The sequence below is a fragment of the Branchiostoma floridae genome, chromosome 2 (assembly GCF_000003815.2).
Source record: "Branchiostoma floridae strain S238N-H82 chromosome 2, Bfl_VNyyK, whole genome shotgun sequence".
Taxonomy (NCBI): domain Eukaryota; kingdom Metazoa; phylum Chordata; class Leptocardii; order Amphioxiformes; family Branchiostomatidae; genus Branchiostoma; species Branchiostoma floridae.
In genome coordinates this window covers 18160213-18181946 of record NC_049980.1, presented here as the reverse complement: position 1 = coordinate 18181946, position 21734 = coordinate 18160213, and the positions used below count along the sequence as shown (strand labels likewise).

Below are 21734 nucleotides of genomic sequence, written 5' to 3'. Positions count from 1 at the left end.
TGGGGTGGGGGGTGCAACTAAATCCACAGACAAAGTGGATGGGACGAGGGGTGAAGTTAGCTTGTTTGCACTGTAAGTTTATCTTTCCTAGCCTCACTCTCAAGTAGTCACACTGTATACATTACATACCTGAGGGATGGAATCCTTCCCACACAAAAACCACTAACAACATCAACCAAATTATTCCCCTTTTCAGGTCTTCTACATTACCATTTTGCATACCCCTTCGTGTTCAAAAGTTGTGGGCTAAGATAAGAACCAGATGTTGAAAATACTGTGTCTGTTTTTGGCCTGGTATCACCCTGGCAACCTCCCTGCTGGAACACAGAGATATTGTCTTACTGTAGTCAGAAATGTCTGTAGGAGGGGAGCCCGCCCTAATTGGAGTGTTTGGGATAGTGATTTAACACCCATGGGGCATGTAGAGCTTAGTAGCCCCTGTGGCAAGAAAATCTTGCCCAGCTGAAATAATTTGATCAAGGTGGGGCAAATCTGTAGGCAAATATCTGCTAGCACATGCCTTCGAAAATAGACGCAGTTCCTGTTTGGACCAACACTTCACCCCCACTGCCCTTATTGGTCCCCAAAAATCTCTCAACAAGGCAAGGAAAAGCACCAGGAAGCCCATCTGTCTACAACAGAATGTGTCTTGATAAAACTTTCTGGCCTTGCTGGGCTCCAGTCATGTACTGAGACATGGTTAAATGGGCATTCTAATGGGGGCTATTGAAATGCATTTAGCACATGTGTGTGAATGAGGTGAGCTGGCCCTCCCCTAAACTGACTGCCCATCCCCATTGTCCCAGCAGCCAACAGATCCACTCTGGGGTGAAAATTGCTTCACGCTCCATTCAGCAGCAGCAACAGATCTGCTCAGCTTGACCTGGCATACACTCAGCTACAATAAGCTTTGGCAACGGTTCTGAATACCTCTATGTTTGCGTCTCCATGCTTCTGTTACAGTGGGTGTTTGCTGTACTGAGAAAAGCTGGGCTACCTCTGCATACAAGCTCAGCCATCCATGTGGTATATGGTATTTGTAGCCGGGTATATGGTATTTGTAGCCGGGTATAGGTAGCATAAGGGATAACACCATTCCATGGCCTGCTTATGCAGCAAGCTGTCATGCTGCTTTCACTGCCTGACAGAGATGGTGAGGGGAGAATTTCATCCACAAGTGGAAATAATCCCAGAAGCCCATCTCTGGAGACATCTCTCCTTTCATCTCCCAACTGATTGACCCCTGATCTTGCCAAATTAATAGCAGTTCCCACCACATCTAACAAGACCCCATTTGCCTTTGGCGCCTGCCTGAAGACTGCAGGACACCACAACAGGGGAAATGGGACCTCTTGCTGGTATGACTATCCTCCCTGCTTGAGTGATAACAGGCATTGCCCTTAATCTGCATGCAAGGTTCCTACTGATGTTTGTTGTTGAGTCTGTATCTTTACAATAGCCCAGGAAATCTGGCACCTTACCCACAAGTTATGCCCCAGACATGTATGCCAGAAGTGACTCATAAAAGACCTGTGTTTTGAGTCTGAATTTTACAGATGCAAATTGCCAGCCCAGTGATCTGCAAATTTCTTCCATGTGTGAAATTTTGCGGAAAAGATCAGAGCACCCCAGCTACTGATTACCTGGCTCCCTGATAGGAAACAGCCTCTGCTCTGCTTCCCATTCCTTCCAATTATGGTAATGATGATCAACTGGGGGCTGTGTGGCTTTTCTGGCCAATGCACAAAGAAAACACAGTTGGACACCAAATGATTTCCATATTTTCATTACCAGATTTCAGCCAAGTGAAACAGCCTGTTGCCTGGGGTTACATGAGCAGGTAGGGGGCAGGCAGGCTGCCAATGACCCCTGTCCACCCCTTCCCTTCTCACTACATCACCTGATGGGGGATGTATGATTCCAAAAACTGCTCAGCATCACCAAGGTTAATGAATTTCACAGTCAATTGCTACCACTGGCTCTTTATCAACCTGTAAAAGGCTTACCTTGCCCTCTACTCCATCTCTACACCAAGGGGGTGAACTGGAAACTAGTGCTGGTCAGACAGGGCAACACATCTTGTGTCATGTATGATATTGATTTCAGACAATGATATATGCAAATGACAAAGGACACTTTTACAATGATGTCTGATTACTGATGGGGTTATAACAACAAATGTTGTCTTTAACTTGATACTTGATCAAAGTTGTAACAACCTTACAAGCTATAACTGAGACCATCTCATGCATGGCAAAGCTGCCTTCACCTACGATTACTGTGAAGTCTGAAGATTTTATCTATGCCCCTCCCTCCGCCCTGAGGACTTGCCTCATCAAGGCACTGACCCTGACACCATGGGTCACTGTGGGTCCCTGCTGTCCCATGAATAGCTATGTTGTCAGTAAACAAGAGGAGGGCTTCACAATAAATTCATAATGGCACTTAGAGCTTGTACAAGTTGGGGTTGTTGTCTTGAATTTCTTTTGTGTGGGTCCAGTCCAAATATTGATCCCCAAGCAGGAGAGTGCTACTGGTTATATAAACCCCTCCCCACCCTTATCTGGTGTATACACATGAAACATAAATCGCTGTTGACACAGAATGTGCTGGCAATTAGATGCTATCTAAGAAGGCCATTGAGAGGAATGTGATGGTGGCTGTGTAATTTGTCATCTGATACGCCAGGTCCATAGGTCACCAGGGGGTCATGTGACAGCTGGGTCATTTAAATTTCAATTGGTCACAGTTGGCTGACAACAAATCGGGTTTGCCTAAAACCCTAAACACTCCAGAATGGGATGCAAACCTGAAATCAGGCCAAGCATGCATCAATAGGATTCTGGACACTGGCCATTTACAACAACAAAAACGGGCTAAGGCGCATACAAGGCTGGCATTACCAATCTTGCTGTTCTGTTCTGCTCTGTTTAAAACACAAGTCCCTTTCCTAAGCTCATAATATACACAAGCCAAGGGATTCTGTCCTACCACAGGAGCTAACCATGAAGATTACTACAGTACAGATTTCTTAATTCTTCATGATTATGTTCATTAAACCTACATGACCAACCTGTTAGCTCTTTTATGCACAGTTGATAAAATGTAGGCAGTGTCAATTATTCTTCAATCTACATTGAATTACTATTTCAGATAAGACCTAACTCTTCACAAATATGTGTTTTGTGGATTAGATTCTGCCAATCAGGCCCGTCCACACCACCAACAGTTTGTGGCTAATGGTCCTTCCTGTGTTTGTCTCTTGATAAGGCAAATCAGCCGTCAGCAGGTATTTGTGTCCTTTGTACCTGTTTTTGATAGATAAGAGCTGGTCTGTTTGAGTGTTTCGCCTGTTGTGTACTGGATTAGGTAGATATATGGAGGAGATGTTTGTCTGGTGCATGTGGTCATGGCTCCCTCCAATACAACCTTTGGACTCAGGGTCATGTAGAGGTCAGTAGGTACAACTGGCTATTTGTGAACAATAAAATAAAATAAACTAATACTGGATGTGAAGATGCAAGGTATTTAAGCAAGGATACAGAAGTTCTAGTACAAGTGCTATGAAAAATCATTAACAATCTGATGAGAGATATTATGTGAAAATGTATGAAGCATGATGCCTTTGCCTGTTATCCAAAACTATCATACTTAGCTGCTTTATTTTGTCCTCTCCACTAATAACAATTTGTGGAGAGGACAAAAGTAACTCAGCAGCTATGACAAGTTTGGATAATGAGCTAGTGATGTCTAATAACATGTTGTTTTTATTATAGGGGATGCTGGAGAAGATTGGAGATATTAAAATTTACCAGTGCACAAGCACAAATTAGAGGGATGGAAATTTTGGCTAAATCTTGTACAGAGCCCCCTACCAGTTTGGTTGAAAACTGCAAGACCTTGCACATGCAGTCATACAGTTTTAAAAAGCATATCACATGTACATGATGTACATGTTTATAAAATTGACACTTTTGCTCATGTGCCCACTTTTTCTAGTTCTTTCTATTCAATTTTCAAAATCCAAAGATTCTTTGTTGTTTGCAGTTTCATTCCCATAGTGGTACGTCAAAATCTTCTATGCATATCTTTATATCTTCTTTAACAAGCAGATATCCCTGAGGAGTCAGAGTATTTTGACAGTAATTTAAACATCATTACAGGTCCAGGGCTTCCTTCCTTTGAAGCCCATTACCAATGTGCTAACTGTGTCCCGTTTCAGGCTCCCCATTTTATCAATTTCTTCCTCTTAAGTGTGTCAGCAAAGATTGGACACTCCAGTATCCAGAGTATCATTTTTCAACAGCTGAAGGTGGGAAAATTATGACCAAACTACCAGAGGTCAACCGGTAAATAGCTGCATTTGATCGCAAAATACTTAGGCTTCCAAGCACACACACTATTTCCCTCTTTAGGCGTCAGTACGCTCTAGTCAATGGTGTCATAAATGTCTTCAGAGCACTCAATCTTCTGCTTTTAATACTGGCACATTCAAACAATTCTACTAAATAGAATATCATTCAACATCGTCCAACTTTGAAAGGCACTGCACCTTTTCTTAACTATATTTTATACAAATTTGTTTCTAAAGCTACTAAATATTTTCTTTTTGATGCTCTATACAATAAAGAGAGGAACAATTGTTGTTGGCTTAGGGTGTGTTCAACAAGTCTACCCACGCAACGGGTCTGTGGAATATTTATAGACTTATTAGCACAGCAACACGTACATATTTGCCCATCCCATCCACAGTTCCCTAATGGCCCCTTAGCTATTCTTGCACTGGTGCCTAATCACACTGTTGATGTCATGGCAGTGTTTGGTGTGTTAATATTGACTGGGGGTTAATGTTGAATCAGCCTCTTTCTGCTTCTGGCACATGCTTATCACAGATTAGATGGATATTGGCACTGTTGGCAGGGTTCAAACAGGTTTGAACATAACTGCCACTGACGCCATCACACTGACAAGTTGGCTTCTCGTTTGCAATGGCAGTGTCAACCTTCACAACTATATGGCCAACAGATGTTTGGGGTCTTACATGATATTGCCTTCTATGTAAATGTTGGGTTCCTACATTCATAACTACAAACAGTTATGTAGATATGCAAATGTAAACAACGGATCTGCTTGGTCATGTGATGCCAGTAAGTACTCAAGGAATCATGGGATATAACTAACAACTAGACTAGATGTTAAACACCTGGCCTCCATAAGGATGCTACATTAGAACATCTCTGTTTTCTAGTTCTGTTATTGTGACAACTTTTTCTTCATCAAAAGTCCACCCGTTTACTATAAGATGTAAGTGTGGATGTGCAGGAAATTCTAATTTAAAGTGAAAAAAAATCTTTTAGTTGAATGAGAGATAATAAAATACACCAAAAAGCAGTTACTCAAATGATTTTCAAAACAGTCAGATGTTTCAGATAGCATCCACTATCTTTCAAGAGTGACTCTGAAGAGATCTAGTAGTTAACTCTCCATGCAGAGGTTACTTAATGAGGAAAATGGTGACCTTTTTCTTACATGTATATGCCATCTTTTTCTGTCACCTATCCTGTGGGGTAGCTGGCAGAAAAGGACGGCATATAAGAAAAATGCCATAATTTTCCCCATCAACCTCTGCTTGGAAAGTACTAATAGTTAGGTATAAAAACAAGTTTCTAGAGATCTCTTCAGTGTCACTGACAAAGATAGTGGATGCTATCTGAAACGTCTGACCAGTTTCCAGTAAAAATCATACCCAGTTGCTTGAGTAACTGCTTTTTTGCAATATCCAAAATACCCCTTTGCCAAAAAGTTTGCACTAAAGGAAATACCAAGAGGATGTTCTTTTTATAAAGTGGTCAGAGAGTGTTTTGAGGACAGGTTACCCAACTGTTCTGCCCTCCTGATGACTCTTCAAACATGTTTGTCTGAGCTGTTTGCCTTGTCATGTTTCCCATCCCTTTGTGGGGCAATCCAGCCTGGTCCAATATTTGCATGTTGCCCCCTTGTGTGTACCTGGCCAGAAAAACTTGCCAATTACCCAACCTTTCAGCTCCATTTACCTTTCCTGAGTTTTGGAGCTGGTAGGCAATGAAATTGGATGTCTGTGGCACCTGAGTGTTTGCCCATGCTATTTGTTGTCAGGCGGGTGCCTGGCAAGTGCTTTATAGACCCAGGTTGGAATTTCAAACACCAGCCAAACAAGCACACCATCATTATTTGAAGGGGCTTTGCCCAATGTTTACATTGCCTGGGAAGGAGGGGGGATGAGTGCCTCTAGATTATTACCTGTTTGCTCACTACTAAACTATGCCAAAACAACAGTCTTTAATAACAGGCTTTTATATCTCCATAGTAACAGCACCTCTGACTCTTTTTTGTTCAAGATTACATCAGATTACAACCTTTTATTTCCTAGCGTTCAAACTTCAGAGGGATAAATGAGGTTCCGTAATTACAGGTGACCGGTAGGACTTTTAATACCTTTAGTAAAGCAGTGGGGAAACAAAAACATCTTATCAGTGCAGATAAGGTGCTTACCTCAGTTCTAAACCCAAAGTCTAACATTACACATCTGGGGACAAATACCCTTCCTTATCAGCATGTTTGGACGTGGCAGTTTGTATTGATAGGGTTTGTCTATGAGCACCTGTATTTTATACTCGGAGCAAACACTGTCACCAGACAGTGTGCTCTACCTCCCGATGCTGGTATTTGGTGAACTCACTGGAACATTTGCCTAATGGAGGTCATATGGCTAAACCTTAAATAAAAGGTCTATGCTACCACCTGATCTAAGCTGATCCATAAAGATATACATACAAACAGGGCTGTTGTTGGGTAGGACTTACTGTACTAAGTGTGTAAGAGTTTTGGAGCATTATGTAAAGAGAATCCAGGTGTGCATTCAGGATGTTTTCCTTATAACAACAGCTGGTGTGGCAGTGTATGTGCTGACAAATATTTGCCATGTTAAGATATCTGTTCTCTTTCTCACAGTTGTTGTCTCGCCTTGTTGTATAACACAGAATTACTCTGGAAAAACAACCAGGCTGGCAGACATGTGAAAATGTACGTGTCTGGGCCGTGAGCCCGTTACGCCACAACTGTGTTTACTGCCCGGCGGTTTGGAATCTTTTAACCCTTTGTGGCTTGTTCACACAGGTCAGCAAAATTCTTTCTGCACGAAGTAATAGCATCTGAAGTGTTTATCCCTGTTGACTCTCTCTTGCAGCCTAGTGTTTGTTCATGCCCATTGGCACGTAAGCAAATCAACTGAATTATGTTTGCTGATGACTTTTCCATCTTCTTGAACTTTGAGATTAATATCCATGAGTCATGCTACAAAATTCCACCCGCCGGAGGTAAAGCATATATGCACACTAAAGAGCAAGTGTTTTTCAGCTTAGCATTGTTTGCTTTCCACCTTAAAAACTTTGCATCTCCATGAGAGGGCAGCCATAAAATCTACACGGCCATAACAGAAACATTTTTGGACTAATTCACCACAGCCATTTTGATTTTCTCCCTGGATTGTTGTGTAAACTGTCAGAAGACTTTTTCATCCACATACAGTTGTCTCCAGGATGTCAATGCAGGCAAATCAATTAAGTAATGATTATTTGACAAAAATCAACCCTTTGATATGCCGACAGAGTATATTGATACTGAGAACACATAGTGTTTATATCCAAGCATGATGGTGTTAAAGTTGCAAACTTAATTAGACTTTGTATCTTAAGTTGGGCCTTTGTTTCTTTGCAAAGTATTAAGTTTTGAAGATTGATACAGCAAAACCACAGAGCTTGTGCACTGTTTGTGCAACAAAGCTGGACAGAAGCAATCCTGAGTTCAGATTACCAGATAACCCTACAGATGGACAGAAAGTAAATCCATTGTTTCAATAGTAAATTAGATTCATACTGCCAGAAGAAACTCCTATAAAGAGATCCTTTGATGTCATAAAATGCATTGCTCTCCTGGACAGTGTAAGATTGTCTTGCCTGCCTCAAAAGATCAAACACTTCTTCAGGAGAGTACCTGCTGAATCTTTTGACACTTACAATTATTCACCGAATATAGGTATTAGGATAAAATGGGACAACTTGTGTAGAAAACTCTATGGATTTTTCAACTTAACGGTTGATATTCTTGAGGGTGGGACCTGGAAGTTTAACAATATCCAAGATAATAATCAAATGTGATAGATCATCATGTCTGTCAGGAAATTAACACCAAATGATGCCCCTGGAATCTGCAACTCAGCCCATCCTCCTACACATTTCCACAACCTTTATCATTCCAGGCTCTGAACCACTCATTGTGTTAATTGACTGTAGGCTAACTAATAATGTACTAGCCACACCTTATCAAGATGAACTCTCCCTGACACCAGGGAGTAATTTGTCTGGGTGATGACCTGTTAAGAGCCCAGTCAAAGGTCCCATGGGCCTTGGAACTTGCCAAACATTGATCCCCAGGTAGGATTCTCCTAGCACCTGCCCATCAGATTTACGACCCCTGGTCCTTGGGTAGGAAATAAGGAGGTGTAATTTTAACAAGTATTGCCAAAATATACGGCACTTCACAGACCTCAGAACATAAGTCTTGACAGAGGTGCAGTGTTTTATTGTTATATGGAAAACATGTCGTGTCCTGAACACTTCTCCTGGTGAGAGGAGTATCACATCAAGTGTTTATGAAGCCAGGAATTACCCAGTATATTGGAGCATGTCACCATGGCTGCATCACGGTTGTTTGTCAAGAATGGACTTTCCTGAAGAGGTAATAGAACATTAGAGTGGTCACCTGTGTTAGGTGATCAATACTTGTCCAATAAATTCCTTGATGAAGTGTTCGAGTGCATAGTTGGTTTGTTTGGAGATTACAACGCTAATGCCTTACCGATCGGCACACTAACTGGGCAACTGTGTGCTGCTGCGGCGACTGAGCGATTATATCCAATACCAGTATGTACTCCTTCACCTGGTTAGTAATATCCAGACATATTGCAAGCTCTGCAGTAATAATCACAATAACAGCTTCTCTATACATGACATCAACCAAATGATACATATTTCAGGTACTGGAAATTGTACTGTAGGGGAATGATACGGCAGTTATGAATTACAGTCATCAGCAATGAGTCACTGAATACAGGGTAGATGCACTGAACGGTCTGAACTTGTATAAGTCAATTGTGTAGGAGATTATTAGTAACCCCTACCTAAAATTTCAAAAAGCCATTGACAATGATCTATATGATTCCATGAAAGTACTGTAATGTATGGTAATTGTACTGCACTGATCACTACATAATGATGATGATAATGCATATAACCTCAAGAAGTAATTTTTCCTAGGAATAATTTGTTCTTCAAAAATAATGATCAACATGCCTAAGATACTTGGTTACCAAAAAGGATCTTTCCATAAAGGGGTTTAGATAACCATGCATAAGGGCAATCCAGTTGTACTGAGGTACAAGCTTCAGGAATATCAAATCAACCTCAGGTTATGACCCCGATTGACAGGAGATATTTCCTGACATGCTACCTTTGCATGGCAAGTATTTTTATGCTATATGTATTGTTGATAGTTAGAGATTGTATGAAATAAATGATTTTTGTAGGAATGAGCTGGTAAGTTAAGTTAATCGTTAATGGTTAAAGACGGAAATGCTGTTAACTCCATGAAATTTTCTCAAGTACAAGTCAAATGTATTGGCAACAACATTGATCCTTTAAGTGTACAAAAATCCAGGCCCAAAAAAATCCAACATCTAAGCCCAAGACAAGATCTTATAATCTTCCATTTACAGGTGGTCCTGTAAACGTGTAAGCTCTGTTAGTTTTCAGATGTCAATATTAAAAGGCTGTAACCCCCACGAAAGCACTGCCACAACTGTGATTGACTAAATCCACTACAACTTGAAGCTTAATCCCAACACAAAGATTTTCCATGTCTTGTCCAGTACTGAAATGTGAAGGTTCTTAACCCAGCAGCTGCCCTCTGGTATCCCATCTCCTATCCATTTCTTCCCAGATAAAGTTGCAAACTCAGTCTTTGACCCTTGCTTAACAGGTCCGACCCTGCCCTTATAAATTACTCATAAGTCCGAAAATTGCAACATGCAGGAATGAATCCCTGGTGCCAAGTGGCTCCCCAATCAAGGAAGTGTAATATTACTGATAAAGAACCACTTACGCACCTAATGCTCTGGGTCCAGTCATAAAACTATATTAATTTGACCTGGGGCAAGATCGCAACAATAACACATGCAGGAAATGTAATTTCTGATGCTCTGCTAGGCACCAGAGATAGTGCATCGGAGAGATAAGAACCCATCAATGTGTGCCATTTTAGCTTGTAAATCTAGACAACAATCCTTTCAAATATTCATAGTTTTTTCCCATCTCCAACCATGTCAAGAAAATGCAATGGTTGTCAATGACACCTAGCTGAAAAGCCCCCTCTAGTAACAACAAGGTATATTGCAGGTCTGGACAAGCATTAATGAGGATCACAATGGGAGTGGCGGTGCTTGAGCTGCAGTTTTGTAAATTTAGTAAGGACCACACAGAATGTAAGCAATGTAGTATTACCAGGCTTGTTGTTTTTCCACGGTATCATGTTCTGTTTTCATCAAAGGAATGTCCTAACTCAGACATTGGCACGGTATAGCCAAAGAATCCTCTAGCTTGATTATTTTTTCTACAAACTGCCCAAATTAAATAAAAGCGAATAGAAAAAATACTGATAATGTTACCGATACACACACATCTTCCTGTTATATGTTAACACTTTGACAGCAACTTGTTATGTCCCTATAACAGGTCTGCAACCATTTTTCACATGCTTGTCTTGATGCCAATGACCTGTCATCCCATATGTACATGGAGGACTGAATTAGCATCAGCACAAATACTTGACATTCAAGATACATGTTTAATAACCCTACCCTTATGGTAAATGTAACCTATACTAGTTATACATTTTAAATATGGAAGCAGGGGCTAAATATGTGCACCAAATGGTGTCACTCAGGCCAAAATAAAAAGGCTGTCACTGAAAATATCCAGGAAAGGATAACACATACACAGCATTACAGTGTCAGACTGCCTTACAAACAAAACAAATTATTCTTACAAGACATGTCTCATGTTAGAAGTCTGTGACATTCTTCTGCCATATCTGAGCTAGTTACATGTACCTTAAGGCATGTTGTAAAATACAGCATGGAAACTTGCTGCTGTTCAAACAGGCATCATACATTTAGGAGAGAGAGAGAGAGAGAAGCAGGAAACAGGCAAAGTCTAAATTTTATATTTTTGGTACAGAAATAAAACCAACACAGCACAGTCTTCTAAACATACATTTCTAAGGGTAGCATGAATGCAATTTCCCCCTCAAACCCTTCTCAAAGTTACCAGACCAAGCCTTTTGCTTCAAACAACCAGAAGAAGAATAAAATGAAATTTATTTTATATTGCACTGCCATAAAACCCATTTGCTGTACCATGTGGGAGTTGCACACATGTAGTTAAGTAAAAATTACTGTCTGCAATAAAAATTCATAACAAATTCCACAGCAGAATAGAGTTTCAGAGAAAAATTTCATTTCATATCAATATCCACAGGAGATAAAAACTATGGGTCTCATCGAGCTGACGTCATCACAGAAAATATTATACACTGCTTGCTTATTTCATCCCTGTCTATCTGGTAACCCCTTCCATTACAGGCAATGATTTTCTTTCTCTGATCAATTTCTAATTACACACTGTGCCTTAAGGGCACCCTTGTAGCCACAACAGGGCGATTAAGTAACCCGCATGCTGCACTGGGGCATCTCCCAAACGTACCCTTCCCACAAAGCTGGCACCAGACGTTTTACGCAATGTTACCGCGACAAATTGAATCCATTTTTCATGACCTGTTGTCAAGGTTCCACCGGTTGTTAAAGTTTTATTACTGTTTGCTACATGAAGGGCGATCATCCGGCATCAGATATGAATTTATGTGTAGCCCGCACAAACCGCAGGACTCTTAATCTTTCCTCCTTTATGATGTTCCCCATCTATGACATAGTATATATCAAAAACTACATGGCCATTGCTAACCAATTATGTTGACATTTAAAGTTGCATCAGTGTATTTAGAACATGTCATTCATATGTCTAACTATAATACCCAGTCTCTTTTTCTTTGCCAACCATTATTAAGATATCGAATGCTGCAGGTTCAAAACAATGGGTACATTAACTGTAAGCATTATTGTGTAAATGTTCTATAAGATGTCAGAGTTCAGACCCATGATCATTCATTACTATGCCATAAACCTGTGCCCCAGGTCCATTAATTAACTGCTGTTCCCCTATCGGACCATCTTAGGAGCCGTCCAGACTGACAGCGGTGTGCAGACACCATAAAAGCATTGAACCCTGGCCTTTGCGCTGGCGCCTGCCCACTTAATTCTGCCACCGCAGAGGTGCACCTGAGACAGAGAAATGTCAAGCGGTGTGCAGGTTATCAATGCCGATGAAATTAAAAACCTGCGAAACAACCTCCCTGCAGTATGCTTGGCCGGTTGTGGCAGTACGCTAGAGACACGCATTACCCGCTACACAGCCACGGCTGTAAACGGTCTGTCTACATCACCCGAAATGGACGGCGAGTAGAAATGCTCGGGTCAATAGGTTTTCAATCTACCACAGAATTTATGAAACTTTACCCCTTAGCGAGCAGCCCCAGTCCTCTATCATGCTTCCTTCTGGCCTTATGCAGCATTGATTATCCACAATGGCCACCGAAGAGGGACGGATACAATCAACAGCTTTATTACCTCATAATGAAACTGGTTTGATTGATTACCGGTGCTTTCAGGAGTCCCACACCGCTCCGGTTCATCAAGCCGCCAGTCTCCGGGGAAACCAGCAGACCAAACTATCAATGTCATTCCCAGTTATCCTTCCTAATCAACCCTGCAGGGGAGCTCAATCCTGAACGTTCCCAGTCCCGCTGAGACCCTTGTACTTTGATGTTCTCTTTCCAGGCAATCCTGGGCACGCCGGCGGCACTAATAAAGCGGGATGTTATTCACGAGAAGCAGAAAGTCTAATCAGTAGGATTACAGTCGCAATTAAAAGGACAGGAGTTGTGGCTGAGTAATTCCCACCCTCGGAGGTTAATGAAAACAGCCACCCTCCAGCTAATAAAGCACGTTAAGCTCCCCATATTTCTCATCAAAGTAACCAGTTTGCTCTTGCCAAGTGTCTCCAAATTGGTGCCACCCTTCCTGCCAGAAGTCAATTATTACCTTGTGCTCGCTGTTATCGAGCATCGCCAGCTCCGGAGAAAGCTGGCATCGATTTCGGATTAATCAGCGTACAGCAGGAACATTTGTTAGTCTTATTGCCATATTGACCGTAAGATTGTCGGCGGGTGCTCATGGTGGAAAGTACCCCTCCCATTAGCCATCACTACATGGCCGTAAAGGACCATTTGCTCATCCGGGAACAGACACACGACTCCCACGGCAATGCTAAACCCATCTGCTCACAGTTCATGGTTACAGGTTGACAGACCACTCCGAGACAAAAAAATCATTGGCAAACCAAACTAACATATCAGACAGACAACATTAAGCCCTTGTACTGTACTATACTGAACAGCACTTCATTCTGAAAATCTACAACCCCAACCTTTATATCAGACATAACTGCAGGCACAAGCCTCCAGGGGAAACTGCCAGGGCTGGGAATTAAGCAGCCATCATTCTTCCTCCTTATGAACAAAGTCGTCCCTAATCTAAGCTTAGAAGTATTGAACAGTTACACGGTAAAGTCATATATTTCACCTTCCCAGGAGGACTCGCTATTCTATTGCCACATTTTTCATTTCTGTCGTCTTACTTTTGCAGAGGGGACATTTCAAGGAGAAATGTAAATCGAACTTGGAAAACTGGGTAGAAACTTCACAAGTAGAGGTTCTGTCTTAGCCAAATTCTACTTCCTTTCAATCCGTAACACAGAGATTTCCAGTAAAGGGTATACAGATAGGGGGAATAATTGCACTACAGGGCCCCTGCCATTCAATACCATGTCAGAGAAGGAAGCTGCATCCAATCGGTCTGATCCTTTGCCTTTTCAAGACTGTAAAATGCAGCAACAATTTATAGCTGGGAAGAAATGCAGGCTTGGAAACCACACATTATACCCTGTAATCTCCATCGCTACAGGAAAAGTGAAGGCAATGATGCATAAGCAATACCAGTCTGACATTAAAGAAAGAGGCAGTGATGTTGTCATAGCAACGTCTACTGAACAATCAGCAGTTGAATCATGGCTCTTTCATTGAAGAAGAAGCACTGACGTATAAAAATATGAAGGTTAACTGAGTGTGGTGAAGCCCACCATGGACCAGTGGCAGCGTTAAGTTTTGATCTCAAATTTCTTCCTTTACACATTAGGTTCTGTAAAGATAAGTGTGAAAGATATTGGTGTTTTCTCAACAACATTGTTCAGCATGTTTAAGGTTAAGGCATTTGCTGCCTGTTTTATCAGCAGATGCTCAAACAACTTTAATTTTCAAACTTATGAAAAGGCTGAATATAGAATGACAAAAGACATATACTCTTTTATATACTGATGTTACCTTTCTTGCCTGCAGTTCTGCTTGTTCTTGCCGGGTGCGCTGATTCTTCAGCTCCTTCACATCTGAGGGTCCGAGGAAGAGACCCTGCTCAGAGTCAAACTGGAAGGGTGTTACCTTCAGGTCTGCCAGGAAGTGTCCAAAGTTCTGTATACAGCACACCCGCAGCAGTGTCTGCATGTGCAAAAATATAAAAGTAAAGATGATCGGCTGAAATGTACACTTGCAATATGAAAGGAAAGAGTAGGTTGCTTTTGACTAAGAAGATGATCAGGGAGTTACTGGATTATAAATGGTTCATTTCCCTGTTAATCTGTGATGAAATTTTTAAAAATTTGGTTGATTTTCTGTTCATAAAAATGTCGACTCTGAGAAGATGACACCTGCTTCTAGTGTTGGGTACCCCTTTGAGATGATGTGCTGTGGAGTGTAAATACATGTTTTATCATTTACATGATTTATACAGTTAGAAGCCTTTCCGGTGAACATTCTATACATAAGATACAGCAGATAGCCATTGGAAACATTTTCTAGAGCATACTAATACTATATCTAAAACCAGCAAAACAAAAGACTTCAGGTGGAAAAGGGTCATGGTATTTATTTGGCATTGATGTTTTTTAACTCACAATCATAGTGTGTACTCATCTCCTAGCAATTCACACATGAACTACAAGAGGCAAAGCTGAGTTGTAAAACTAAAAGCTACAACAGATGCATGTGCACACACCTGCTGATGTGCTGTGAGGGTTTTCATGTTCCTGACATCCATGATGATCCTGCGGTGAGACTGGTCCAGGGCAGGCACACTCCTGAGCTGGACATCCTCTGGCAGTGGGTGGTGCTGGATCCAGTCTTTCTGGGACATGCCCTGCAGCATGCTGCCAAGTTCTGCATCTACACAGATATCTGCATTTTCTACAAAGCCTTTTTTTCGCAAAGTGACAGTAAACTCTACTAAAATGAAAGTTCATGACCTGGAGGTTAAATGTATATGTGTTGTGAGGCTTTTGTGAAGACAATGAACAGGAAATGGAAGTCATCTACATCAGGGAACACCAGAATCACTCCAGCAAGTACTTCCTGGCACTTATGACGGTCTGTAAGTTCACATGATCTAGTTGCTTGATGACATGAATTCTGAGCAAGACTTAGTTGGAGCAAAGTGTAAACTTTATCATAGTTTATGCTCTATAATTTCTGTCTTCAATATATCGACTTCATCCTAAAAAGCTGACAGATACAAATGCTATGTTTGTTGCACCCACCTGACACACACAGCTGTGCCTCATGAGGCAGCATGTTCAACAGTGTGGCCAACCTTGTCCATAAGGACTGGGAGCTCTGCAAGACAAGAATGTGATACAGCCTATAGTGCATGTATGGTTCAGCTGGCCACTACAATTTGTCCAAAAACTTCATCTACAAGACTTAATCTATATTCTGTATGATCAAAGTTATATTATAGAATGAAGGTTCACGGATTCAATCAAATGGCCTGACTGATTTCAACACCAAGGTTAGATCTTAAGTTTCTGTGGGAATTTATCACATCTTTTGTTTGTCTTATTCACAGCAGCAAATGTCACTTTCTTAATAAGAAATCTCACCTGTGCACAGGTCCTAATGATGTGGGTGTTGTACTTCAACCAATCACAGATGACCTTAATAGTTGGCAAAAGGCCCTGATTGGTCAGAACTTTCAATAGACAGGATAGCTTCTCCTCTGGGGAACTAGGACTGCTGCAGACGGTGTTGTCCTCTTCTGACCCTGAGTCTATGTCTTCATCTTCATTGTCTGGCTCAGCTATTGTGGCTGGAGTTTGGATGCTGTGGTTTATAACCTCCTAATAAATGAGGAATTAAGATAAGGGCAAGTAAATCAATGGAAAACACTACTGCTCAACCAACGTGAACAGAATGGGCTAAAAAGGATGAAAGCTGTACTTGTATTCTACATAAGACAAGCTGTATGGAAAAAGAAAACAAGTTGACTACCATACTACTGGTATACAACTTCCTTCTTGACTCCCTTATTTTATAAAATATACTGCCCTACAATGTGAAGAGAGATAAAGAAAATGGCTGGTGACTGGGTCTGCTGGAACAATCTAACTGTCTCATGTGTCTGATAACATGGGAGCCTCTATGTCTAACTACATGTGTATGTAATCTAAGATCAATCTCAGTAAAGTGCCTTACAGATTTGTATCCTTATAGATTACTTGGTTTAGAACACCTGAACTTACATCCTGAGCTGGTGCTAAGTCCCTGTTGCCATTGTGTGCCACATTGTTGTGGGTCCTATCAGCTCCCTCCCCGGGTGACTCTGATGTTCGGAGTGCGTCAAAGCTGGGGGCGAGCCTGATGTTTCTCCTGAGGAGGCTGGGGTTCTGAACAGACTGGAACATCTCTGGTGACATGTCCTTTAGCTCAGGAGATCTTTTGCTTTCTGAAATTGTATTCACCACAATATGCACACCCTGTCATGCAAGAACACCACTAAAAATTTTCAGACAAAATCAGCAATTCAGTTTCTCACAACTAGTACATGTAATAGAGTTGACGCAATCCTAAAGATTATGGAAGTCATTCATAGCTGATATGATATACAAATGGTGAACACCTGATTAAAATGATCTGATTGACTATTTTCATTAAACTAAAACAGGGAATAATCAGGTGTTCACCTGATTATACTGATGAAAATACAATTGTTATTTCTAGTATTCATATATATCACATTCTTTACACTACTTCATCTTGAGTCTCGAGTGTTTTACATTTCCATGATTGTCCTCCACACCATACTCACCAGACATCCTGCTCTCCTTCGTTTGATGCCCTTCTTCCTTGTCGTTCTTGTCCATTACATCATGCTCTTCCGAGGACTGGGACAGGATAGACTGGGGGGAGTTACAGGCCTCTGGAGTTTTGCTCTCATCAGTAAAGCCTGGCTGGAGCTCCTGACTTTCCATCAGACTGTCTGCACTGTCACTGTCTGACTCTGATCCTGAACCTGAACATCAAGGGCAGCAATTGAATGCATATTAATGTGTCTCAAGCAGTTGATATTGAATACGTTTACTTTAGTGATTTTCTTTAGAAATTTTGGCCTTCTTTATAAAAAATGATAATCTTTATTGCAAATTCATGCCCGAGGGCTAATTGTATACAAAGTAAAGCAGTAGTGGTATACATAATAATACTTAACAAAGAAGGAAAATGATACTCATAGATAAATCAAAAGGGAATAACGACTAGTCTAAATCTATTTCTACTTAAGCTATTTCATGGGATTGACTTCTTTTCTGTATGCAGTAGGAGATGAATTGTCATATATTTTCATTTTCATATATAAAGGGGTTGGACGACTTAAGCAAGAAGGTTGATTTTTGTTGGACAGTAAGGTGATAAAAGCTTGGGAAAATTTTGCAGATTTTAAGGAAAAGTTTGTTTCTTTCGGAACTGTAATGTGAACATTGACAAATGAAATGTAGTTCATATAATTGTATAATTAATATACAACATTGAAGCGTAGTTCATATAATTGTATAATTAATATACAACATTGAAGCGAATAGTTATTTAGACTTACAAATGCATATTGCTTCCCTTAGTCTATTTCAAGGCTATATTTCCATACTCTAGAAGATGTACATTGACCAGATATAGTACCTGAGTATGTGGACTCATCACTGTCAGATGTCTCAGAGGACTCCGAGACACTCAGTAACTCATCTTCACTCAGGTCCTCGTCACTCAGGTCAGAACCACTGTCATGTCGGCGTCGGCGCCTGGAACAAAGGAAGAAAAATTCTATTACGATTCCAGTCCGTAACAGGGAAAGGCATGCTAAGAGAGGAACCTTAGTGTAAATGTTGATGCAATTTTATTTCTTGAGTGAGGACAAACATTATGTTTTGCGAATGTAGATATCATGCAATATGGTATGTTTTATATCAACTTTTATATAAGTACCCTGTAAGTCAAGTGATTTCTCTTTTTCAATAAATATTCCTTCTGAAACTTATTATAATATCACCTAAATTGTTGTAGTTTTGTCAGTTTCTTCCTACGCTTCTTGGATGGAGCAGCCCCTTTTTTCTTGGTTTCTCGATTATCTTCTCCCCTTGGTCTTCTCCTGATGTAATCATTCCCTGATAGATTCACATCCTCCAGCGCTTGGCTGTGGTTATCTTCATTGGCAGCTATGCTCATGTCTGGCTTAGTTTCATCAATGTCTGCAAGATAAATGTAGAGATGCATGATTCAAAATGTATGTAAAGGTTGCATTGCTTCAGTCAATAAAAATCCACAACTCTGCTGTGTGTTATCAACAGGTAAATGCTACTTAACTGTACACAAAAACTCGGCCTAATGGCTGCAATGCTATACAACTGAAAAAGACTTTGCATAAGACAAACCTTGGTCCTGTGAGGTGAGTGTGGTAGCCTGCGGGTGTTCTGCCTCGTACAGGGCCGTCTGTAGCCTGGTGTTGGTGTGGTTCAGCAGGTGTGACGACAAGGCTAGTGTGAATGCCACAGCTGCAGACATCTGGGGAGAACCTAAGCCCAATAGCAGTCATGTCAATGATTTTCAGCCCAAATCAAATTTAAACTGATTACATGTATGCATCATCATTTGCAGCATTTACACACATGTTCAAAGAATGTTCTGGCTCAGGGCGTGAACTTAAAATAAAAACGAAATACAATTATGCTTAGATTAATTCATTCTTTTGTATCATCAATGTAACTAGGTTAGTGACACAGGGTCCATTATCTACTCCTATCCTACTCACTGGATATCTGTAGGGAGTGGATAGCCATGAGGCACATGATAACCATTTTGAAGACCAGCCCATCATCCAGCCACTGTCCCCTGTTGTTACCCTTCCTGATGCTGTGGTTCTCAGAGGGAGGGATGTAAAACATGCAGAGGTTGAAGTCCTCTAACACAGCACGACACACCTTGGCAAGCTCCTGCTCATTGGCTCTGGATAAAGGGACAAAAATACAAATTGAACAAATGGAACCACAATTTTCCAGAGAGGTAAAGTCATACAAACATTCTGAAGAGATACACCGACCCAAAACATTGTTAACTCAATCAAGGATGTATATAACATAAGAGAAATGATGATGCATTATACACAACTGAGTAAATGTCATCCAAAAGTCCTTGACTTACTTGAAGTCAGGATGGAGCATCTCTTGTAGGTACAGGAATGTGATTATCAACCGCTTCACATCTTTGGACCTTCACAGGAAAAGGTGATGTTTAGTGTTTCAAAAATGAGAACAAAACTAAATCCTAAGTCCTATATTCCTTTATAGACAAATATACATATAGACAAATAATCTATGGTGACATTCCTGAATACTACTGTACTTATATAACATTTTGTCTTGAGACAGAAGGAAGAACAGAACTAGGATGTAATTCTGACCGTTGCTTGTGTGGTGGGAGGTCCCGTTTCGCCTCTGAAGGCAGCTGGTTGTACTGTTTCCTGTTCTTCTCCAGAAGGTGCTGAATGTTGCCTGCTGCACCCTCAAATGGGGAGATGGTGGACAAACTGGCAACATCAAAACTTCTGATTAGGAGCTTATAATATTTGTATGAGCTGTATTTGTTGTATAACAAGTAAACTGGTAACATTTCTAATAAGTGCTTGATGATGAAATTCCAGTAGGAAAACATCATGACAACATCATATTTTCTACAATCAAAACAAAATTAAAGAAAGAACAGACAATAACCTCACCATCGCATGTAGTGGTAGGCAGCATCCACACCATGGTTGCTGGTGCCAGCCAATGTACCAAGCTGATTATGTGGCATTCCTGAATGGCAATTAAACCAAACCCTATGAACAACTCCCTAGACTTACATGTATGTGTAAGTCTTGTCATTAATGTGCAAAAACAAAAGCATTCACTTCAAAAACACTCACCTAAAAACATACTATATCTCTCTCTCTCTTCTGTCTCTCACTTGTTCCTACAATTATTCATAGTCCACATTGAGCTCTACTCTTGTGCTGTCATAGCTAGAGACAAATATTTTCCCCTGACCACCAGTTTTGATCCTCAAACCTTTTCTGCTGAAACCAATAAGACTTCTATTTGCAAGTGTATCCATAGTGGAGAGCAGATTCAAGGTAGACATGTTTTACCGAAGTCTGGATACATGGCGATAGCCTGATGGTAGTACCGGGCAGCCATCATCTCACTCCTCATACCATCAAACTCCTGCTGGTAGCGAGCTGATCAATGCAAGGAAATGAGTCTATTTACTAACGAGAATATAGCTGATGAGAAATGGCTTATACATGTGGTGTGCAATGTTTGCATTGAGATACTAAATACAACTGACAATGTCACAATGTCACTTCCAGCAGTAACTCCATATACTACTGTACTATTGAGGCAAGTTGAGAGCAGCAATTTTTACTTCTATCAATCGGCTAAATTCTAACCTTGCAAAGCCATAGTATGCCATATTGATCATCTATTGCTGTAGTCAAACCTAGACACCTATCTACAATACTCAATGGCATAATAGAATTGAGGAATTAAAGAATATTCCCACTTCTAATTTGAGTGAGTTGAATCCCATATCTAAAGTCACCTGGAAAGTACATGTAATTTACATGTACTTTCATGACTTTTACAATTTGCAAACTTACCCAAGTCTCCGAGGTAGATGAGACAACGGTGGCAGGCTCTTTTTGCCCATTCTCGCACCTTCTCATCCTGACATTGTGATTTCACATGTGGTTTTCCTGAATGTAAAATTAAAGTTAGGCATGGGGATGGGACTAGGTAAGGTCCGGTAAAATCAAATTTGGATCACTTCAGAGTTTCTGACAACTACAGCAACATTGTCCTGACAAACATTTGGAAATCAAGTAAGAAATTGCAATGGATGCTTCTCTCTACAAAACTTAATAAGAGGAATTGTGAAAGACCCATTTAAAGAAAGACACCTTTAATAATAATAATAATGATGATAATAATAATAATGGCTTTATTACAATTATTACCCATGGTTTTCCCAAAAATGATATGGTGAACACTTTTTTACAA

General features: G+C 40.7%; 1 protein-coding gene and 1 long non-coding RNA gene across 3 annotated transcripts in view; one reads left to right on the top strand and one right to left on the bottom strand.

Moving 5' to 3' along the window:
• Positions 1-21734, bottom strand: part of LOC118404059 (protein SMG5-like) — a 51534-nt gene that overhangs the window by 25712 nt on the left and 4088 nt on the right. The window contains exons 5-19 of one of the 2 annotated variants that reach the window (XM_035803015.1): positions 21335-21430; positions 20822-20911; positions 20411-20489; positions 20096-20221; positions 19837-19905; positions 19448-19641; positions 19071-19211; positions 18689-18887; positions 18322-18440; positions 17459-17662; positions 16893-17095; positions 16254-16490; positions 15912-15987; positions 15374-15552; positions 14647-14817 (exon numbers count right to left, since the gene is read on the bottom strand). In XM_035803015.1, the coding sequence (XP_035658908.1) occupies positions 14647-14817; positions 15374-15552; positions 15912-15987; positions 16254-16490; positions 16893-17095; positions 17459-17662; positions 18322-18440; positions 18689-18887; positions 19071-19211; positions 19448-19641; positions 19837-19905; positions 20096-20221; positions 20411-20489; positions 20822-20911; positions 21335-21430 (2183 nt within the window). The remainder of the gene's footprint in view (positions 1-14646; positions 14818-15373; positions 15553-15911; positions 15988-16253; positions 16491-16892; positions 17096-17458; positions 17663-18321; positions 18441-18688; positions 18888-19070; positions 19212-19447; positions 19642-19836; positions 19906-20095; positions 20222-20410; positions 20490-20821; positions 20912-21334; positions 21431-21734) is intronic. The other variant, XM_035803023.1, reaches the window with a different exon arrangement.
• On the top strand, positions 378-4233 carry LOC118404083. The gene is made up of 3 exons (XR_004829740.1): positions 378-1358; positions 3195-3289; positions 3777-4233. It is a non-coding gene; the product is annotated as an uncharacterized LOC118404083 (long non-coding RNA).